At 36.6% G+C, this 18,893-nt stretch overlaps 1 protein-coding gene across 4 annotated transcripts; it reads left to right on the top strand.

The window, feature by feature from the left end:
• The first annotated feature begins 1,338 nt into the window (after window positions 1-1,338).
• On the top strand, window positions 1,339-17,734 carry LOC107712313 (uncharacterized). Of its 4 annotated transcripts, none has more exons than XM_016517536.1 (14): window positions 1,339-1,841; window positions 1,973-2,030; window positions 2,132-2,209; window positions 4,933-4,991; window positions 5,210-5,273; window positions 7,946-9,544; window positions 10,384-10,470; window positions 10,579-10,740; window positions 12,003-12,166; window positions 12,276-12,395; window positions 13,432-13,546; window positions 13,645-13,822; window positions 13,922-14,133; window positions 16,603-17,734. In XM_016517536.1, the coding sequence occupies exons 3-14, from the start codon at window positions 2,140-2,142 to the stop codon at window positions 16,851-16,853; spliced, it is 3,081 nt and encodes a 1,026-aa protein (XP_016373022.1). In that variant the 5' UTR covers window positions 1,339-1,841; window positions 1,973-2,030; window positions 2,132-2,139; the 3' UTR covers window positions 16,854-17,734. The 4 variants fall into 4 exon arrangements, with proteins under 4 accessions (XP_016373022.1, XP_016373023.1, XP_016373021.1 ...); XM_016517537.1 differs by having other exon boundaries at window positions 1,973-2,050; XM_016517535.1 differs by lacking the exon at window positions 1,973-2,030.
• The last annotated feature ends 1,159 nt before the right edge of the window (window positions 17,735-18,893 follow it).

Here is an 18,893-nt window from a genome sequence, read left to right as displayed (position 1 = left end):
CGTAGTTTACGCAAGCGCCGGAAGTGATCTCTCGCGCGTATACCTCACTCATTGTTTAAGCTCCGTTCACACCGCCAGCGACACAAAGCGACAGAGCGACATAATCCCATTCATTTTCAATGGAGAGCTGGAGACTTCCGGCGACACAAGCGACAGTGACCTTTGGCGACGGAATGTGGCGGCTACCGGAACTGATCGCGGTCATTCTAGTCAATGCTTGTGTTTACACCAGATGCGCCGCGGCAACGTTTCAAAAGCGCCGCTTTGCTAAAGATAGGCGCCTAGTCTATTTTTGACGGACGCCGTGTCCAAACCGCACAGCAAATACAAAATAAAAGTCAAAAAAAATCATGTCAATTTCAAAATAAACACCCTGTGCAGACTCCCGATCGTATTTCACGGTCACATATCTTTGGCAGGAGGCCAGAAATGGACGACGACGAGCGGTTCATCCTCGAAATACAAAAACACATGGTGTTATATGACATCACAAATCCTTTTTACAAGGACAATGAGCAACCAAACAACATCTGACAGGCAAATCACGTGGTCTCGCGAATCCTACCGCTGCGCTTCTGGTGTGAGTTGGCACCGCGTGGAGGACGTAACAAAACCTCTTCGGAGCCGTAACGCGCCGCAGACGTGTGCAGTGTAAATAGGGGGTCAGGGGTGAGGGGTAAAAGGCTAGGTGTGTGCGCGCTGACCTCGCGCCGTTGCGTCAGTACCAGCGATCACAGAGACTCGCTAAGGTTTGTCCAAGAAGTCGCTAGGCACTTTTTTTTGAAAAAAGTCGCCAGGGGGGTCTGAAAAGTCGCTAAATCTAGCGACAAAGTCGCTAAGTTGGCAACACTGCATCCTGCCCTCCAGTTGCATTTCGCGCGTCATCAGAATCACGTGATTGCAAACAACCTATTAAACGTCAAAGAAATGAAACCAAATTCAAGGTTATTTGGGCTAGAACACTTAAATTACACTTAAGTGGGTTACACATAGCCGGACTATATCGGGTCTATAGTTAACCCAGACGTTGAAATGACGGCTATTGCTTGCTGGGTATCCTGAGCTGGACCAACATTTTTCTTATAGTGTAACAAGCCCTTCTTCAGATAAAATGATTACATCACGGAAATGTAAATTTTTTTTATGGAAACTTATCAAGCTGAAATGGCACTGAATAGTAAGAATGACCCTGCTTCTTCTGGCTGCCTGCTTCCTCTCCTTCATCGAGTCCCGCGCATCGGTTCTGTTCGGAACCGTTTGACGGAAGCGCGGAACAGACCTGAGCTGATTTTTTACGAATTTTAATTAAATGAGAATTTTGAATAATAAAAATGAATTTGTGTCTATTAATCAGTGTTAGAACCATTAAAGAAGAAACCGCATTTTCCATATTTAATTTCTAGGTTAAAAAAGGAAAAATGAATGGACGCAAAAGTACACGGACCCATAATAAATGCTGCTGTCTAAGTAGGCAGTTCACTAGGTATTGAGCCACAGCCAGAGTTCTCTTTTGTTATTGGCTATGTTCTCCTCATGCTATGCTAATTCCGGTATACGTGCTTAACGGAGGATTAACAAACCTGTTACAGCCAACCCACCCCTCAAAATAGATGTCTTCCTGTATTGAACTGAAGGTTTATGTGCGCTGATGAGTGATTGTTAGGAAGATGTTATTATTAGCCGGCTATTCCCGAGAACTAGTTGTGTACTGGCTAGTTAACAACAGTTAGCCTGTTAGCATTAGTGTAAAAATGATGGAGGATACAGACACAGGGTGGACGTTAAGCTAAAACACTGGATTAAATCACGACTTGGATGTTTTCATGTGGTTACAATGACAGGTAAGTCTCAAACTAGTGTTATGTTGTCACTTGTAATGTTATTTATACTTGAAGATTATTTTTATGTAGCAAAGCAGTACTTTAAAACATTCTTATGCTAATTATTATTCATTTGTCATTTTATTTCATAGACTAGACTCGTAGTAGAGATGTAACCTCTAAAGCATACTTTTACTTTGAGATGAACAGGTAAACTCTCAAGTAAACAGGTAACTTGTTAACAATGTAATTGTGTAAAATATCATTGTGTCCATATCATGTTCTTTCTTATGTGTATTTAATATGTTAAGAGGTGGAGATGGCTCACTCATCAAGCGGATCTCAGGAGGGACAGACTGACACCAAAACAAACACACACACGCAAGCAGGTGCCTCGTTCACCTTTTAATCTTTTTGTCCTGTGATTTTTAAAAGAGGATGCTGGCACAGTATCACTAATACCAGCTTTATTAAAGTTAACTTGTTCATTATTTGTTACTTGCCAAAATTGAATTTTCTCTATTATAGATAAGTGACCTTTCTATATTTTCTTTGGCTAATGTTGACTTTCGATTACATCGAACATTTGGACACACTTGTGTATGTTTGGGGTTGGTGAGATTTTTTTATTAATGTTTTTAAAAGAGGCATAAGCTCACCAAGGCTACATTTATTTGATCAAATTATAGTAAAAACTACAATTTATTACAATTTTAAATAACCATTTTTTATTTTAATAGCTTTTAAAATTTAATTGATCCACCTTTTTCCTAGCGAGCCTAAGTTTTAAAGAGGCTCTTCTGGTTTGGGGAAAAAGACTGAAACAAATGATTATTACTCAATGTTAATGAACATTTCTGATTAAGTCAACATGTTACAAAATATAGACATGTATTAGGCTACTGCTGTGATATTTACTACATCTGTAATATTGCTGAGGAAATACTTGAGCTTTTTAGGGTTATTCATGGTAGGCTTTTACACTTTTAAATTTCCTTTTAATGATAGATGGTTGAAGCGTGAATAGAATAATTTCACCTTGTGCCCAGTTTTTGAAAACTCCTATTACAGCATTCATAGAGCGAACTATGGAGTCAATTCATTGCCACATATACTTGCAAAAGAATTGAATTATTGCAAAAGAAAATAAAGTTTTGCAAACGAAAAGGAAAGTATTTAGAAAAAATAAATGTGCTTTTTGAAAACAAAAATAAAGAATTGCTAAATATAAATGAAACAGAGCAAAAGCATTGATTTTGCAACACATATTTTCCATGGCCATAACTATTCATTTATTTGCAAGGCTGCTTTTATTTTGCGTTTCAGTCAAGTGTGAGCTCGCGATATCGTTTTTTCCCCATTATGCTTCATGTTTCTGTGCATTTCACTTTCTGGTATTGGTTTGACATGGGGGTGGAGTCAAGGGACTGGGGCTTGTACAACAAGACTGGACACGCCTCCCTGGAAGTTATGTCATCATCCTGAGATGCAGATCACAACTGATCAAGGCACCGTCGTTGAGCGGAGGCATGCGTGTGGATTTCCTTCATTTTTCATTTACATAACTCCTGACATAAATTAAGAAATTACTGTCACTGTTTTTAATGATGTATAGTTTATCAAGTTAATTAGCCTAAATTATTTTACATGAAAACTAACAGTAACTTTGAACTAATGTAAACAAAGAACACTTCTGCGTGCTGGCGTCCTCCCACAGGTTAACAGATTTTAAGCAAACACTGTTAAAACACATTAAGTTTACAAAATGAAACGATACACATTTTAATGCTATAAAAGTGCACATTGAGAGAAATAAACGGCAGATGTTCATTTTAGCAAGTTAGCAACTTCTTTAACTTGAGCAAACGCTGTTAATACACATATAGTTAATAGAACGAAACCATGCATGTTTTAATGCTAGTGAATAAAAGGAAACGATCCACCCGCATGCTTCTGCTCAACGACGGTGCCCTGATCAGTTGTGATCTGCATCTCAGGCTGATGATGTAACTTCCAGGGAGGCATGTCCAGGCCTGTTGTACATGCACCAGTCCCTTGACCCTTGACACCCCTATGTCAAAACTGACAGAAAGTGAAACACGCAGAAACCTGAAGCGCAAAGGGAAAAAACAGTATTGCAAGCTCACACTTGAATGAAACGCAAAATAAAAGCAGCACTGCAAATAAATTAGTAGCTATGGCTACTATATGCAAAATCGTTGCTTTTGCTCCGTTTCATTTATATTTTGCAATTATTGCTTGCAGAAAGCACATTTATTTTTTCTCAATACTTTCATTTTCTTTTGCAATACTTCAATTCTTTTGCAAGTATATGTGGCATTAAATTGACTCCATAGGTATTGCTTTCATAAAACAGTTAGCATGCACTTAGCCCACCCATTAAGTCAAAATTTTACAAACAAAATCAAAACATTTTGAAACAATTTCTTTGGCACAATAATACTGATAGCAGAACGGTTGCCAAGCAACACACAGATGTGTTGGCACAGTAATACTGATGTAAGAGGTAACAGGAGTATGTTTCTATAGTAATTTACAACGGCTTCAAATTTTGGCTCAACCAATCATAATAAAGGACCGGAACTATCAGTTTTATAATTTTTGTCTTTTTTTTGACACATTAAATGCGACCCTGCTGAATTTCCTTAAAATAAATAAATACAAATAAATAAAACAAAATCATACCGAACACAAACTTTTGAACAGTAGTGTACTCCTTCATTATTACCATTTTGCTACATTTTGGAATAATTGTAAAGTCTATGAAACCTATGAAAGTCCAAAAAGTATGGGAGGAGAAATAACAAACAATTAACCCTCAACCAAACCCTAACATTAATTTTGTAGTAAGTACAAGTTGTTAATTAATATTACTGTAAAATAAAGTGTAACCATTAATAATGAATAAATAAATAACAGAATTCATGCATGTAGGCAGAAGCCTTTTGATCAGAAGATTAAAAGTTAAGATCATTCAAACGTTTGACCGTTACTGTCAGTTTATATTAGAGTGCATTTGTTAAAATTATCAAACAGGATCAGGAGAAGTCAGTAACATTGAGGTTTCAGCATTTGCTTGTATCCCAAACAGAAAAAATGGACAGTTCTCTTGGTGACAGTCCTGAAAATCACTGTTCTAATAATGGACAGGTGAGACCCAATCACTCATATTTTCATACACAACTGTGTATTGCTTAACTAATTTACAGCATGTTATTTGCCGTTCTTCTTATCATCACTGCACATCAGTGAACTTTGATGTAAATTTCTTTCAGTCTTTCTAGAATTAGAAATGAGGAGCAAAGGTGTCCTCACACGTGTATAATTTTTATTTTATTATTTTTTTTTTTGGTGTGTGTTTTTCACAGAGGAGGCCAAGTGACTGTTCAGAGATACTTCCCGAGGAATATATTTCAAATTACAAATATGATGGTAGGTTTTGTGTTTAGCTTTCTTGAACATTCAATAATGTTACATATCACTTGAATGCAGAGGTCATGACTCATTATTACTCAGCTGATAGTGTGCTGCCGGAATTAATTATAAAATTAATTAAATTAAAATTTGGTTCCATCGTTCCAATGTAAATGTTTTTTTTTAGAATAGGTTTTTGCTTAAATGTCTGAAATAAGGTCTATAGTTAACACAATCTCAAGGTATTTTCATCTTTCATGTTATTGTTCATCTTATTGTTGCTTTTTTTTTTGTCTTCAAAAAGATGGTTGCTAAACAAGTGGGTTAGTGGGACAACTGTATACAGCCCACCAGGGCACCATACAGATTTCATAAGATATGTCTTAATTTATGAAGATAATTTTACGAACAAAACGTGCAAGAATCAAAAACTTTTGTTGGTGACAGAGCTTGTTTTCTGCAATAACCCAAATGAAAAAAAGAAAAATCCTTTTGGGTTTTTGTCAATGGAGCCAGGGTGTTGCTAATTTCCGGGTTGGCCTACAAAAATACCTCATCACTGCAGCACTCTATAGCACATTAATGGCACGTTCAACAAGTTGGGTACACATTGGTCTCCAAATTTTTTTAAAGTGCCCCTATTGTGGATTTTTGTACAGTGTGTAATGCAGCATGTGAATGTAAACAGTCTGCAAAGTTGTAAAGCTGAAGTGCATCATAAATGAAGTTATTGTCTCTCAAAAGAAAGAGTTGACTCTGAACCGCTGAAACGAGTAGTTTTGAATTCAAATTCCATTCCGCGAATTTCACACGTCACAAATTCTCACATTTGCATAATGCCCGCCTACGTTCTGCTTGGACATCCCGCGAAAACAAAATTCAAATGCTGTAGCTCATTCGTGTGGATAACATAATGTCAAGAAGAAGCTGTGCTCTGCGCTGTGAAAGTGAATTTGGTTTATTTTCACTTCCAAAGGATGAGGCTGTGAAGAATCAGTGATTAAACTTAATCATTACTAAGATACCACAGCAGTACAATCTTTTGCTGTGTTCCCGTCATTTCACTGACGACTGCGTCTCCAATCTCCGCGAGTTCATTGGGGATTCGTAAACCGGTTGTCTTTGAAAGAAGGGTCAATGCCCAGTTTGTTTGGAAAAGTTTGCTCCTCCGAATCACAACCTGTAAGTATGATTAAGAATTGTTGCTTGGTTCTATCGAGCTTGCAAAATATGTAGTTTTGTGTGTTGTGTAGTCAGTCAGTGCAGCTGTAAGTCTCTGGCTAACTCACGTTATAGTTCTGCTAATCAGCTGTGGGCCTGCTATTGTCTAGAAATGTGTCGATTAATATAGAATGTCTGTTGTACTTGGAGTCATGATAAAGGATGGAGCAATACGTTGGTTTACAAACTGCAGTGCTTTATCAGTACTCTTTGTCTGTGTTTAGCTAACGTATACCATTACTGTTTGTGTCTTTACTACCAAGCTGTGAGTCCGGTTCGCTAACATTAATGTAAAACAACTTTTCCCCCTCTGATTCTTTCTTTTTAGAACAGAGTGGAGCACTTTTATTATTATAATAGGATATATTATTGATAAGCTATATTCCAGTACTGATGATGGGCGTTCTGTTTCTGACATGTAGACAGAGTAGACCAATCACAACAGACTGGGTCATCGGACCAATCAGAGCAGAGTAACATTATGCAAAGGAGGGGTTTGGAAAGATGAGTCTTCAAATGAATAATTTGAGAGTCGTTGAGAAATAAAGTAAAATTAAATGTATATTATAAGAAAATGAAAGTGTTTTTTGACCTTGCATGCATGTGAACCTGTTGTTGGGGACACCCAAAACCAAATTATAAACATTTCAAATAGCATAATTGGGGCACTTTAAGCAATAGAGGCACAACGCATTTCAAGTATGTTTGATGTTTTGGGCCAATTTTAGAGCACATATTGTTTTCATTTGTCTGGCATCTCCTAGTAATGAGGCATATATTTCTGTGTGAGTTTGTTGTTAAAGTCTGGTAGTGTGTGAAAGTCTTCAGTCATTAGTGTGTGATGCCCAGTTTTTCTCTGTAACCATTTACAAAGTCTGCAAGTGAATGATTTTAAACGTTGTTTAGTGTAATCAAGCCTTTACTGAAAGAAATCTGATAAAACAAAGATTTTTCCCCCCCTTATTAGAAGTATATTCAGCCATTCATTCATTTTCCCAACTGCTTTTCCTATGTAGTGTAGGGACAGAGGGATGCTGGAGCCTGGATGAATGGCCAGTCTTGGAAAGATTTTATCAGTATTTCTACAAATCGACATTTGATGGCAAACTTTCAGACCTCTTCTAAGGGACGGCTTAATTTAGACTAAATCTGATACTTGCAACCAATTTTTGTGCATATTTATTTTCTTAGAACATTTAATCTTTGACTTGGGTAACTTGTAAAAATTAGGAACCTCATACAAAATAAATGTAAAGTAAAATTCCACATATAATATTTAATTTGACCTCTAAAGGTGGATGAGCAACATTATCAGAGGGTTATGTAGCTTCTCCTTGATGATATTCAGAAAAAGGACAAAAAACATGACTTGCTAATGACTGTTTTAGTTGCAAACCCTGTTTTATATGAGTTTTCACAGAAACTTTTTTTTTTGTAAATATATTTTACATATTTCTGTTTTCTCCCAGCTTCCTGGTACCAGGGCCCGTTCACCAAATCCCTCCAGAGGGCCGAGGCTCTGTTTCGTAACCGTTTTAACCCTAGTCTGAAGTGGCTCATGGGGCAGAAGGACAAAGATGGCAGCTGGGACTCTGAGAATGAGAGCATCGCTTCCTGTCCCTACAGAAATATGCAACGCCTTGGGCAAACTTTACAGAGTTTCAGCTCTCAATGCCACATGCTCCGTGATCCTGCATCAGGAGGCAGGCTGTTTGGCTGTATCATGGGTCTTTCTTCCTCTGAGGAATATGATTTTCACCACCACCCTCAGGCTGCAGCCTTCAGCCAGCATTACTGTCAGCTACAACACCTGATGGACCACAGAGCTCAGCTGCTCTTCCTCCATGAGTACAGCCGTCGCACACATGTGGCCACCTGCTTTGTGGTGCAACTGGACTCCGTGTTGGAGAAGACGCATCTCCTTTTGACTGACAGGGGGCAAGTAGCTGAGCAGCCCAACTCTACATGGAACCTCAGCCTTAGAGCTTTGTGCCAAGAAATGCAGGTTCACGTCAACCACTGGGATCTGCTCTGGGCCAAAGCTCGATCTGACTTCCATCTTCGCCGTGTTCTTTTCAGGCGTGTGAAGACCCTTGCTTCCATGCAGCGAACTTTACACTTGCTGGGCTTCCAGGCCTTGTGGTTGATGGAGCAGTGCATCCACACTGCACTTTCTGCTTTGGCTGCTGCCCAGCTGGACTGTGTGCCCAGAGATGCCTTAGTGGACCTGCTGTGTGCGGTTGAGCTGTACAACCAGATCGTAGAAGACAAGTGGATCCAGGGTACAACATCTGCCTGTGACTCACAGCTCATGTTCAGCTCATACTGGCCCCAGCTGGGATCTGTTTTGCTTAAAAACATAACTGGTCCTAAAACATTCCCAGTTGAGCAGTTGATGATGATTCTGGCCCAGAGTCAAGCTCAGAAATCAGCTGAACAACTTTACACATGGTTTTCCCAGCAGAGTTACCTCCTCCATATGGCTAAAAACCCCAACAAACTTAAGAGTCTCTTTGCACACCCTAATCTCAATAGTCGGTTTTCATCATCACCCACAATAAACATACATACAGTACAACTTGAACCTCAATCTACTGTTAATGAGGTGCCCCAAAAGCTCCTTCACAGCCTCTGGTCTTCGAATCTTCCATTCTCTTCGTTTATCTCGAGAGACCGAGAGTGTCTCGATACCTTCTTTCAAGTCTTAGTGACATCAACAAATCTCTTAGCTCCACTTATTCCCAGAAAACCTCTGTTAAACGGAACAGCTGATTTGGAGGATTCTGTGGTGATTTGTCGTGGGGCCAGTGAAGGAGAAGAGAGACTGCTAAACAGACCCAGAATGACCTCCAGGAACTACAACGTGGCCGCGATGGATCTCAGGAAGTCTGATGCATACATGAAGCTTTTCTCTTATTATAAGAAGCTGCTGTGGGGGGAATTTGGTAAAGCAGTTGTAAGTCACTTTTATTATCAGCCATACAACAGCACTCTGGGAAGTATCAACCAGTGGAATGATGAAATGGTGCTTCATTTGGTCACATGGCTCAAACATTCATATATTGAAGGTACTGATGTGCTGGTGGGGTTGAAGTATCAAATGTTAAAAAAATGTGTGTTATGTGTTTAGAAAAGATATGCAATGCTAATGGTTGAATCTCACAAAGAAATGACTGGATCATATTTCACCTCAAAATCAAAAGATAAAGAAAGTATCTTTTTACATAAATTAAATATAGTCATGATGTACACTACTGTTCAAAAGTTGTTGTGGCCAACACTGATCCTGCAGTGTTGTGCTGCTCAATATTTTTGTGGAAACGTTCATAGATTTATTAATTTTTTTATGATTCTTTGAGGAAAAGAAAGTTAAAAAGAATAGCATTTATTTGAAATATAAATATTTTGTAACATTATAAATATCTTTACTATAACTTTTGATCAATTTAATGCATCGTTGCTGAATAAAAATATTAATTTCTTTCAAAGAAAAGAGATCTTACTGACCCGAAACTCTTGAATGGTGTTACATGTTTTAATTGTATTTTACAAATGTACTTTACAAATAATTATGTAAAAGATCTCAAAAATCTTTTCTTTATGTAAAATATTTGCTTTTGTTTTAGCCAATAACAGATATGAAGAAGTCTCTTCTATGCTTGTTTTTGCGTATAAAAACATTTAAGTGTAGAGTAAGAAATATACATCTCTTAAATATTTTTGAGACTTGCCATAGAAAGTATTTGCTAATACCTATAAAGTTACTGATACTGTATAGTGTGCATCTCTAGTATTTTAAGCTCAAATACTCTTTCCTGGATTCTGACATTTCTTATTCTGAAATTAAAGAGGTGTTTTCAAGATTTTATTAGATTATTTTTCATTACTTTTTTTTTTGTCTTTGTAGACCTCATTCCACAAGAATGTAAAGGAAATTTGAGCAATTTCTGCTCTTATATTTTATCTGCTGCTGCCTTCACACAGTGGGATGAAAGTGAGTTATATTAACAAAATTATGACTATTTAGATGTAAATGACTATTCAGTGAAATGATTGACAATTGAAGTGAAGTTGGTTTTAATTGTGTCCTGTTGTATTGTAGTGATGTGTTTGTCGCTGGGCTCAGGGCTAAAAGAGAAGTGTGTCCCTGGATTTAAACAGGAAAGATGTTCAGTGAGGACCGCCACAACGGATCTCATCCTCCAGCTCTTCCCACCTCTGCATATTGTTCTTCAGCTACTGCAATGCCCAGACGTAGAGTCAGGTACACAATGTTACACTTTTGTCATTATCAGTATGATAAATAGAATAGGGTTGTCATGATTTCATTAGTTGATGCTACACTGCCGTTCAAAAGTTTGAAGTTGATGTTTAAAAGTTTCTTGCTCACCAAGCCTGCATTTATTTGACCAAAAATACAGCATATGCTTATTTGGTGCTCAAGAAACATTTCTTATTCATTGTTGAAAACAGTGTTGCTTAATATTTTTGTAGAAACCGTGATACATGTTTTTGTAATAATGTAAAAGTCTTTACTGTCACATTTGATCAATTTAATGTGTCCTTGCTGAATTAAAATATTAATTTGTTTCTTTCTAAAGAAAAAAAAAGTACTGATCCCAAACTTTTGAATGGTAGTGTACAGTCATGGCCAAAGGTTTTGGCAGTGACATAAATTTTGTGTTTTGCAAAGTTTGCTGCTTAAGCTGTTGTGGTGTTCATTCACATTGTTTCTAGATTATTTTGGTTCGGAGAAGAAAAGGTGAACGCTACCATGAGTCCTGTGTTGTGCCAACAGTGAAGCATCCTGAGACCATCCATGTGTGGGGTTGCTTTTCAAAAAGGGAGTGGTCTCTCTCATAATTCTGCCCAAAAACACTGCCATGAATAAAGAATGGTATCAAAACGTCCTGCAAGAGTGATTTCTCCCAACGATCCATGAGCAATTTAGTGATTGGCCAAAAGTTTTGGCAGTGACATAAATTTTGTGTTTTGCAAAGTTTGCTGCTTAAGCTGTTGTGGTGTTCATTCACATTGTTTCTAGATTATTTTGCAGAGTGATCAGATGCATTTAACATTTTCTTTTTTCACAAAAAAACAAATTTCACTGTTTTTTGATCCTGACACAAAATGAGCAGCTAACATTAATTGACTAATCATATCAGCAGCACATGTGAAAGTGTGAATGAGCTATCATACTAGACTTTGCAAAACACACAATTTATGTCACTGCCAAAAATTTTGGCCATGACTGTATACTCGGTTTCAAATAATATACAAATACAAATAATAAAAATAGTAATGTAAATAATGATTACAATTAATAATAACAGAATTACTGCAGAAACTGTAGAAATGTGTTAATTGGAAAAATTGTTTAATATGTTTTATATTATTATTTTATTATTTACTTGGTAACAAATTACCAGTACTTTTATATTCCTAGTTTGGACACTGTTCAAGGTATGTAAGATAATACAACCTCATCTGCTGGCACTTAATTAAATGTGTGATGTCTTTCACTAGTTGACAGTGGATCCAAGAGCATTAAGAAAAATCATCTGGGATTGCTGTGTAGGTCTGTTGCAACTGTCCAGTCCTGTACTGTCTGGGTTATGAGTAAAGCCTACCAGTTTCTGGCCTCCTGGTCCCTTACTAAGTTCCTGCTGGTCACACAAGGAGATCTTAAGGTAAATTGACCTTTAAACGTTACTGAAATACTTCCATGCATAAATATGCATCTTTTTGATGCAAGATATATTCTGATTTTGATTAACTTTTATTTGTCTTTGTTTTAAGGATCTCAAGGTCTCAGTGGAGGGCCTGGTCTACCTCACTCAAGCTGCTGGCAGAGATTCAGTTCACCCTCTCATAATTCAGCAGACAGCCTCACTCTCTAAGGCACTTACAGATCTACAAGTGAGAAATTCTAGCATCATTACACAATTCTTGCCTAACCATTATTAAAGGGCTAGTTCACCCAAAAATGAAAAATCTGTTTTAATTTTCTCACCCTTATGCAATTTCAAACTTGTATGACTTTCTTTCCAAACCGTTTTGGTGACTATTGACTTACTGACACTGAGACATTTCTTCAAAACATCTTTTATGTTACACAGAAAATAATACAGGTTTGGAATGATATGAGGGTGAGTACATGGTGTCAATTTTTATGTGTGTCTCTTGGTATGATACAAAATCAAATTGTGTGAATTATTGTTCAAAAGTTTGGGGTCAGTAAGAAAGAAATTGATAGTTTTATTTAGTAAGAATGTATTAAATTGGTCAGAAATTAGAGTAAAGACTTCGTTACAAAAAATCTATATAAAAAAAAATGCTGTTCTTTTGAACTTTCTAAGAATCCTGAAAAAAAGTGTATCACCGTTTCCACAAAAATATGAAGCAGCACAGGTGTTTTCAACATAATATATAACAAGAAATGTTTGTTTGAGCAGCAAATCAGCATATTATAATTAAATAATTATAATAAACAGAATAATTAATTCTGAAGGAACATGCTGAGTAATGATGCTGAAAATTCAGCTTTGCCATCACCGGAATATATTACATTTTTAAAATATATTAAAATAGAATTTAGTTATATTAATTTAATTTATAATTTAATTATATTAAATAAGTTATTAATTTAGTTATATTAAATATGAAATAATATTATAATAATAACAATATTCATTCACAATAACATCAATATTCAATATTTTTACTGTTTTCAATCAAAATAATGCAGCCTTGGTGAGCATAAGAGACTTCTTTCAAAAGCTTAAAAAACGATAGATAGATCAATAGATGGTGAATACTGATGGCATTAACATTATAATGTAACAACAGAAAAACATTAAAATAATACATATGTCCTCTTTAATAAAATGCCTAATGAAAAAAATCAGTTATTTTTTAATGCGGTATGACTTACTCTGTTTGTCTGATATTGCAGGCTTTCTCTGATCTTGTGCTGAGGACCTTTTCTATAGACTGTAAGAAAATGTCTGTGGAGATCTTTGAGCAAACCATGCCGTCAGGAAAGCATTGGAGGATCAATCACAAAACCGGTACAGACGCAATGAATGAAAATCCACACTGGGTTGTGTCTGCTTGTAGACTGCTACATCCTCCTAAATATTTTTTAAATGCTGTACATTATTTTTAGAGCTGCCCAGCAGTCCTAGTGATTATGCAGCCTCTGCAGCTCAGATTGTGATTGGTCAGGTGCTGGAGGGTGTTCAGCCTCTGCCTGATGATGCTCGTATTTCTGCTCTCACTGAGGCTATGACGGCTTTCATGGAGGCCTGGATGGAGCACATCCTCAAACAGAAGATCAAGTTTAGGTTAGTAAACCTAGTGGTGGAGCAATGGTCTTACTGTAGCGGTTCATGTTCCGTTCTTACTTTCACTGTTCGTTTATGTGAATTCTTCATTCACACTAGTATTCAGGGAGCTCTGCAGCTGAAGCATGACTTCGACTTGATTCGAGATCTCATTCGTTCAGAGGAATACAGCCTCTCAGAGGAGCTGTACCAGAAGCTGCTGTCACTACATGTTTTTCATCAGGTGGATAATGCAATCGTGTGCCTACTTCAGCAGCCTATGGCAAAACCTTACCTGCCCCCTCGCAGCTGGGAGCCCTTCAGACACTGCTGTGAGTTCTTTCAAATTAAAAATTAAGAAAAAAAAAGCATGAATTGCATTTTTAAATTATTTCATAATGTTTCCTGAGGTGTACTTATAATGTTAGTGTTTTTTTTTAACATCAAATAACATAAAATTGTCATAATTTACAGTGTTTCCCTTAGACTTGCACTATATTTGTGGTGGCAATTTACTGGAATTTATAACTTCGATACAATAAAATATCGATGTTCAATACCATTTTTGATACCACGGGGGGAAACTGCCACAACTTTAAGGGCAAAAATTTTTAGATTTTTATTGAAAGATAAATATAACAAGGCTAGAACATGACAATGAGGTATATTTTTACATTAATAAAAGCTTCTTGAGGTGGTAAAACATTGGAGAAAAACTTATAGATTTGCAAGTGTTTGCTTCAGAAAGTAGTATTATTTTAATTATTTTTACCAGTGTGAGCATTAGTGAGTACTGTCATGTAATGTATGTTTCATTCATACTGGAAGCCCGAGGGCGCCCTCGTGGGAAACTCCAAATATGCCTCACAGATGTAATGGAACATTTCAGAAAATCCCTTAAATGGACAAAGGCATGCAGCTATCGCTGTAGCTCATTAAAAAGAAGATAGAAATGCTGTAACTGAGTCATTTAGATTTTTATTTGAGCTTGGTTTCAATAAAAGCTGTTTTTAGACTATCAAGGAAGTTTTGAGCTCTGAAACTTAACCCTCTGGTATTGTTCATTTGGGAGTCACACTTGAAATGTAACTTTTTTTTTTTTAATTTTCAGTTAAATCAATGTTATATATTTTTGTTCAATAATATTTTATCTTTTTTCTTTTGTATTTTGAGATAATTTCATGGTACTATTTAATATTTATGCAATAATTATGATCAATTTTTTCCCATTGAAAATGATAAATTTTAAAATATTTTTTTGTACTTTCAATTATGGCAGTATTTCATGTTAAAATAGAGACAATGCCTTTAAAATCCAATTTTTTAAGGCAGATTAGTTCCATCTGGTGGGAGTAAAAAAAGAAAAACATCTGAAATTCTGTGGTTTAGCCATTAGATTCCTATAGAGCTCCATATGAAAAGCTTATAAATTCTCTAGTTGTTTTTAGACATAAATATATATTTTTTTAATGTTGGATTTGGATTTATATTTGGACATTCTCAAAGACCACTTTTTGTAAAGGTTTAGATTTTTTTTATTTTTTAAATGTTGGTTTGAAATGTCAGTTTTTGAATTAATTTTGCTGCAGTCAAACCTGAACACAACAAAATACATTTTATTACACATAACATCAAAGTTCAACAAAAATGTAACAAGTATGAACAGAAATGCTTTATCAGAGTTTAATCAATCTGATTTCAACCTCTTATTTGAGTCTTCTGGCTCAATTTTGCCATATTGTAACAGCCACACCAGTTCATTTGTGTGTTTATAATAGTGTGGTGTGTGTTGTCTTGTCTGTGAGTGTGTGTAAGTGAGTGTGTGTTTGAGTGTGTGTGTCTGTTTTGTACTCTTGAGTGTCACCCCTTACTTGGTGTCTATGTTTTTACTCCGTTGTGGCTAAATTATTGATTTTATTTCAAGTATTTGCAAAAACATGCTGTGTGTTACAGTCACACTAGTTCATATATGTGTCTGTGGGTGGGGCGAGGGGTTCACATAGTAACTGCCATAAAAGTCAGCGAGTTTCGTACCATTCCGATGAAGTAGCGATTTTTAAAATGTCAAAACATTTTTTTTTTCTGGTCTAAAATGACCGAACAATACCAGAGGGTTAAATGATGTCTTTACAGTACAATGACCTCTTACGTGTCAAAAGATCAAGGAAAAATTGATTTCTCAATTCATGACCCCTTTAACAAACAAAATTTTATTAATCAGATCGCCAAAAAAAAAAAAAATAATATATATAATATTTACATCTTGATTTTGTTAATTTTTAGAATTTTAAGTTTGATTGGAGTTAAATCATTTTAATGTTTTAATAATAAATTATTAATTAAAATACTAAAAGTCATCCTGTGGCCTGCTTGGACATTTGCTGTGGCCCCCTTGTTGAGAACATCTGCCATAGACCTCAGTCTTTTTAGACTTTTGACTGTTTAAGCTAGTGTAAAATATACAACATTGATTTATAGATTCAGTGAGTCATTTTACCTCAAGGTCCATTTATTTCCTGGCTGATATAATGCTGGATTTATACTGACACCTAGCGGCATGATTGTTGCATCAACCCGAAAGCAAACGTTTCGGTAACCAACAGCATTGTAGAAATGTGTTATTTGCCGTCAGCCAGGATTAACTTATGCTTCGAGAAAAAGTGTCTATAACAAAAGGCTTAGCAAGATAAAGTAGTGTACAAATTGTTATATAAAATAAAACATGAGTCACATGAGTTTTCATCTTGTGTGAACAGACATCATCAGCTTCATGTTAATACCTGTGTGCCGTGTTTCCTCAGGTCCAAGCAGTGCACAGGTCATGGATCAGGCAGCGGGGAGTCTTAATAATCTGGAGAGTATGGACATACAGGCAGTGTTCCAGCAGGCCCTGACACAAGCTGAGAGCTCGGTGACCCCGGAGCTGCTGTCCTCCTCCCCACCTGAGTCCTACTTGGCCGTGGCTCAGCAGGAATGGCTGGACCTGCGGATACACAGCAGCTCAAGCTGGAAACTCCCAGTGCTGCATTGTTTCACTAAATCTGAATCTTAGTCAAGTGACCAGAGCAGTTATGTCTGTTTACTGGCCCATTTACAGATCTGTTATTCATTCAGATATGATATGTTGTTGAATTTGTTATAAGGATGTAATCTAATGGCCAACCAAACAGTTCAGGTTTCTTGCCAGACAGCAGTAAGTTGAGGCACGTGTGTAGCATTCGTATTTTCTGTGAAAAACTATTTATCGTCAGATAAACAATGTCACTGTTGATGCCTTTCTGAATAAACTGTGAAAATAGTAAAATTATTCATATATATTTATCTATTTTTCATATAATTTTCTTCATTGCCAAAGTAATTCTGGTGTTTGATAGAGACTTTAACTACAGATGTATTTATTTACTATTATACTAAATGCATGATACACATTGCCTATTATATCAAGGCTAGAAAATAACTGCAGTGTAAAATAACAGCAAATGTTTCTATTAGCCATTATACACTGCCTGTAAAAAAAAAAGTTGCTTACTGTAATATTTCATTGGACTGCCTTTAGTTTTGATTATATTGTGCATTCATTGTGGCATCGTTTCGACAATGTCATGCAACATCACAGCATTTATTTCCAACAAGAGCAGCATTACATTTTGGCCGAGATCTTGTATTGACAATGGGATAGTCGAACCACGCAGTAAAGTTGTCTCCAGCACATCCTAAAGACTTTCAGTAGGGTTAAGCTCAGGAATATGTGGTGGCCAATTCATACAAGAAAAAGATTCCTCATGTTCACTGAACCACTGTTTCACAAATTGAGATGGGTAGATTCTGTTCATTATTTTCCTGTGTAATGTAAAGTTGTTTATGATGTATTTGAGGAATGGGAGATTATGAAATGTTTAAAAGAGCAGATAATCACCACAGAATGTCAAAGACGTCTGATAACATATAAAGCATTTGTTTAAATGAATTTCAGGTTCAGTCTTCCTGCGTTTTTATCCCAGAGCTTTATTAAGCGCGGTTATATCTCGTATGACCGAGAGGTGGTGACAAAACATCATGAATTAAGAGCAACCGACTTGTAGTAAATGCAGGTTGTAGAATACACCCGTCCTCTTGTTCACTCTTTAAAGTGTTTGTATTTGGTGTTTCTTAATGAAAAAAGGATATGAATAATCGAGAAATGGGATAAGAAATACCGACATTCGTACCGCATGTAAGTTCACGCTGTGTATGCTAATTTACTTACGACTATAATCACTATTTTAGATAATGGGGTGGTTTTAGATTGGTTCCTCATCGTTTGCTTGAGCCTCATGTAGATGAAATGTGGCAGTAAATTTAGCAAACGAAACATTTTCTGATGAGCGTCCAGTCTCAGAAAAGACTTTAATTTTACTTTCATGCTGACTAGTCATCGAGTAATAGTAGAACAGATAATTAATATATATCAAATATATTACTGTTTATTAAAGTTTGACATATCAACTATTTAAATGTGCATTAACTGATAAGCATTACGATAAAGTCATTAAGTTACAATCATTAGGTTAATTGAACCCAAACACAGGCCCTTAAACAATATTACACCATAAACAATGTTTGCAAGCACCAGTCTAAATACATTCAGAAACATATTCTAAACATGTGACAACACAACAACTACTTTAGCTGGCTTTACCTCAGTGCAGGAGTGATGCACAGACTGACCCGTCCCATGCATCCCTTGACTTGTAATTAATTTAAATGGACCATTACGGCTGCGAGGGAGACTTATGATGAATTTTCCCAATATCATTTGCTCCCCAGAAGGCCTGTCGCACACCTGGGAAATGTATGATAATGTCTGATTGGCAGGGAGGGGGCTGTGGCCATTGTTGAGCTCCCTCCCCATGCATGCACAGCAGCTGAGTTATGGCTGCACGGCCCACCTTACTGTTTGGTGGCATGTAATTTGAATACAGATTAGTTGGCCTCAGTGTTCCAGTGCTTTGGAACTACCATTACTGGGGACAGTAATTTGACTGATGAACACAAGGGTTATCACAAGGTCATCACCTTCAGCGAGGTAAGAGGGGGATGGTGTGCCAGCCAA

The sequence above is a fragment of the Sinocyclocheilus rhinocerous genome, unplaced genomic scaffold (assembly GCF_001515625.1).
Source record: "Sinocyclocheilus rhinocerous isolate Xijiao unplaced genomic scaffold, SAMN03320098_v1.1 scaffold808, whole genome shotgun sequence".
In the NCBI taxonomy this organism is placed as follows: Eukaryota; Metazoa; Chordata; class Actinopteri; order Cypriniformes; family Cyprinidae; genus Sinocyclocheilus; species Sinocyclocheilus rhinocerous.
Note: the sequence above shows the minus strand (reverse complement) of the source record. Positions and strands in the feature narration are given on the sequence as shown.

Excerpts from the sequence above, each read along its gene's own strand:
- LOC107712313 (XM_016517535.1), top strand. Across the intron at positions 10,741-12,002 it reads ATGCCCAGACGTAGAGTCAG|TTGACAGTGGATCCAAGAGC; the intron begins GTACACAATGTT and ends GTCTTTCACTAG. Across the intron at positions 13,547-13,644 it reads GAGGATCAATCACAAAACCG|AGCTGCCCAGCAGTCCTAGT; the intron begins GTACAGACGCAA and ends CATTATTTTTAG.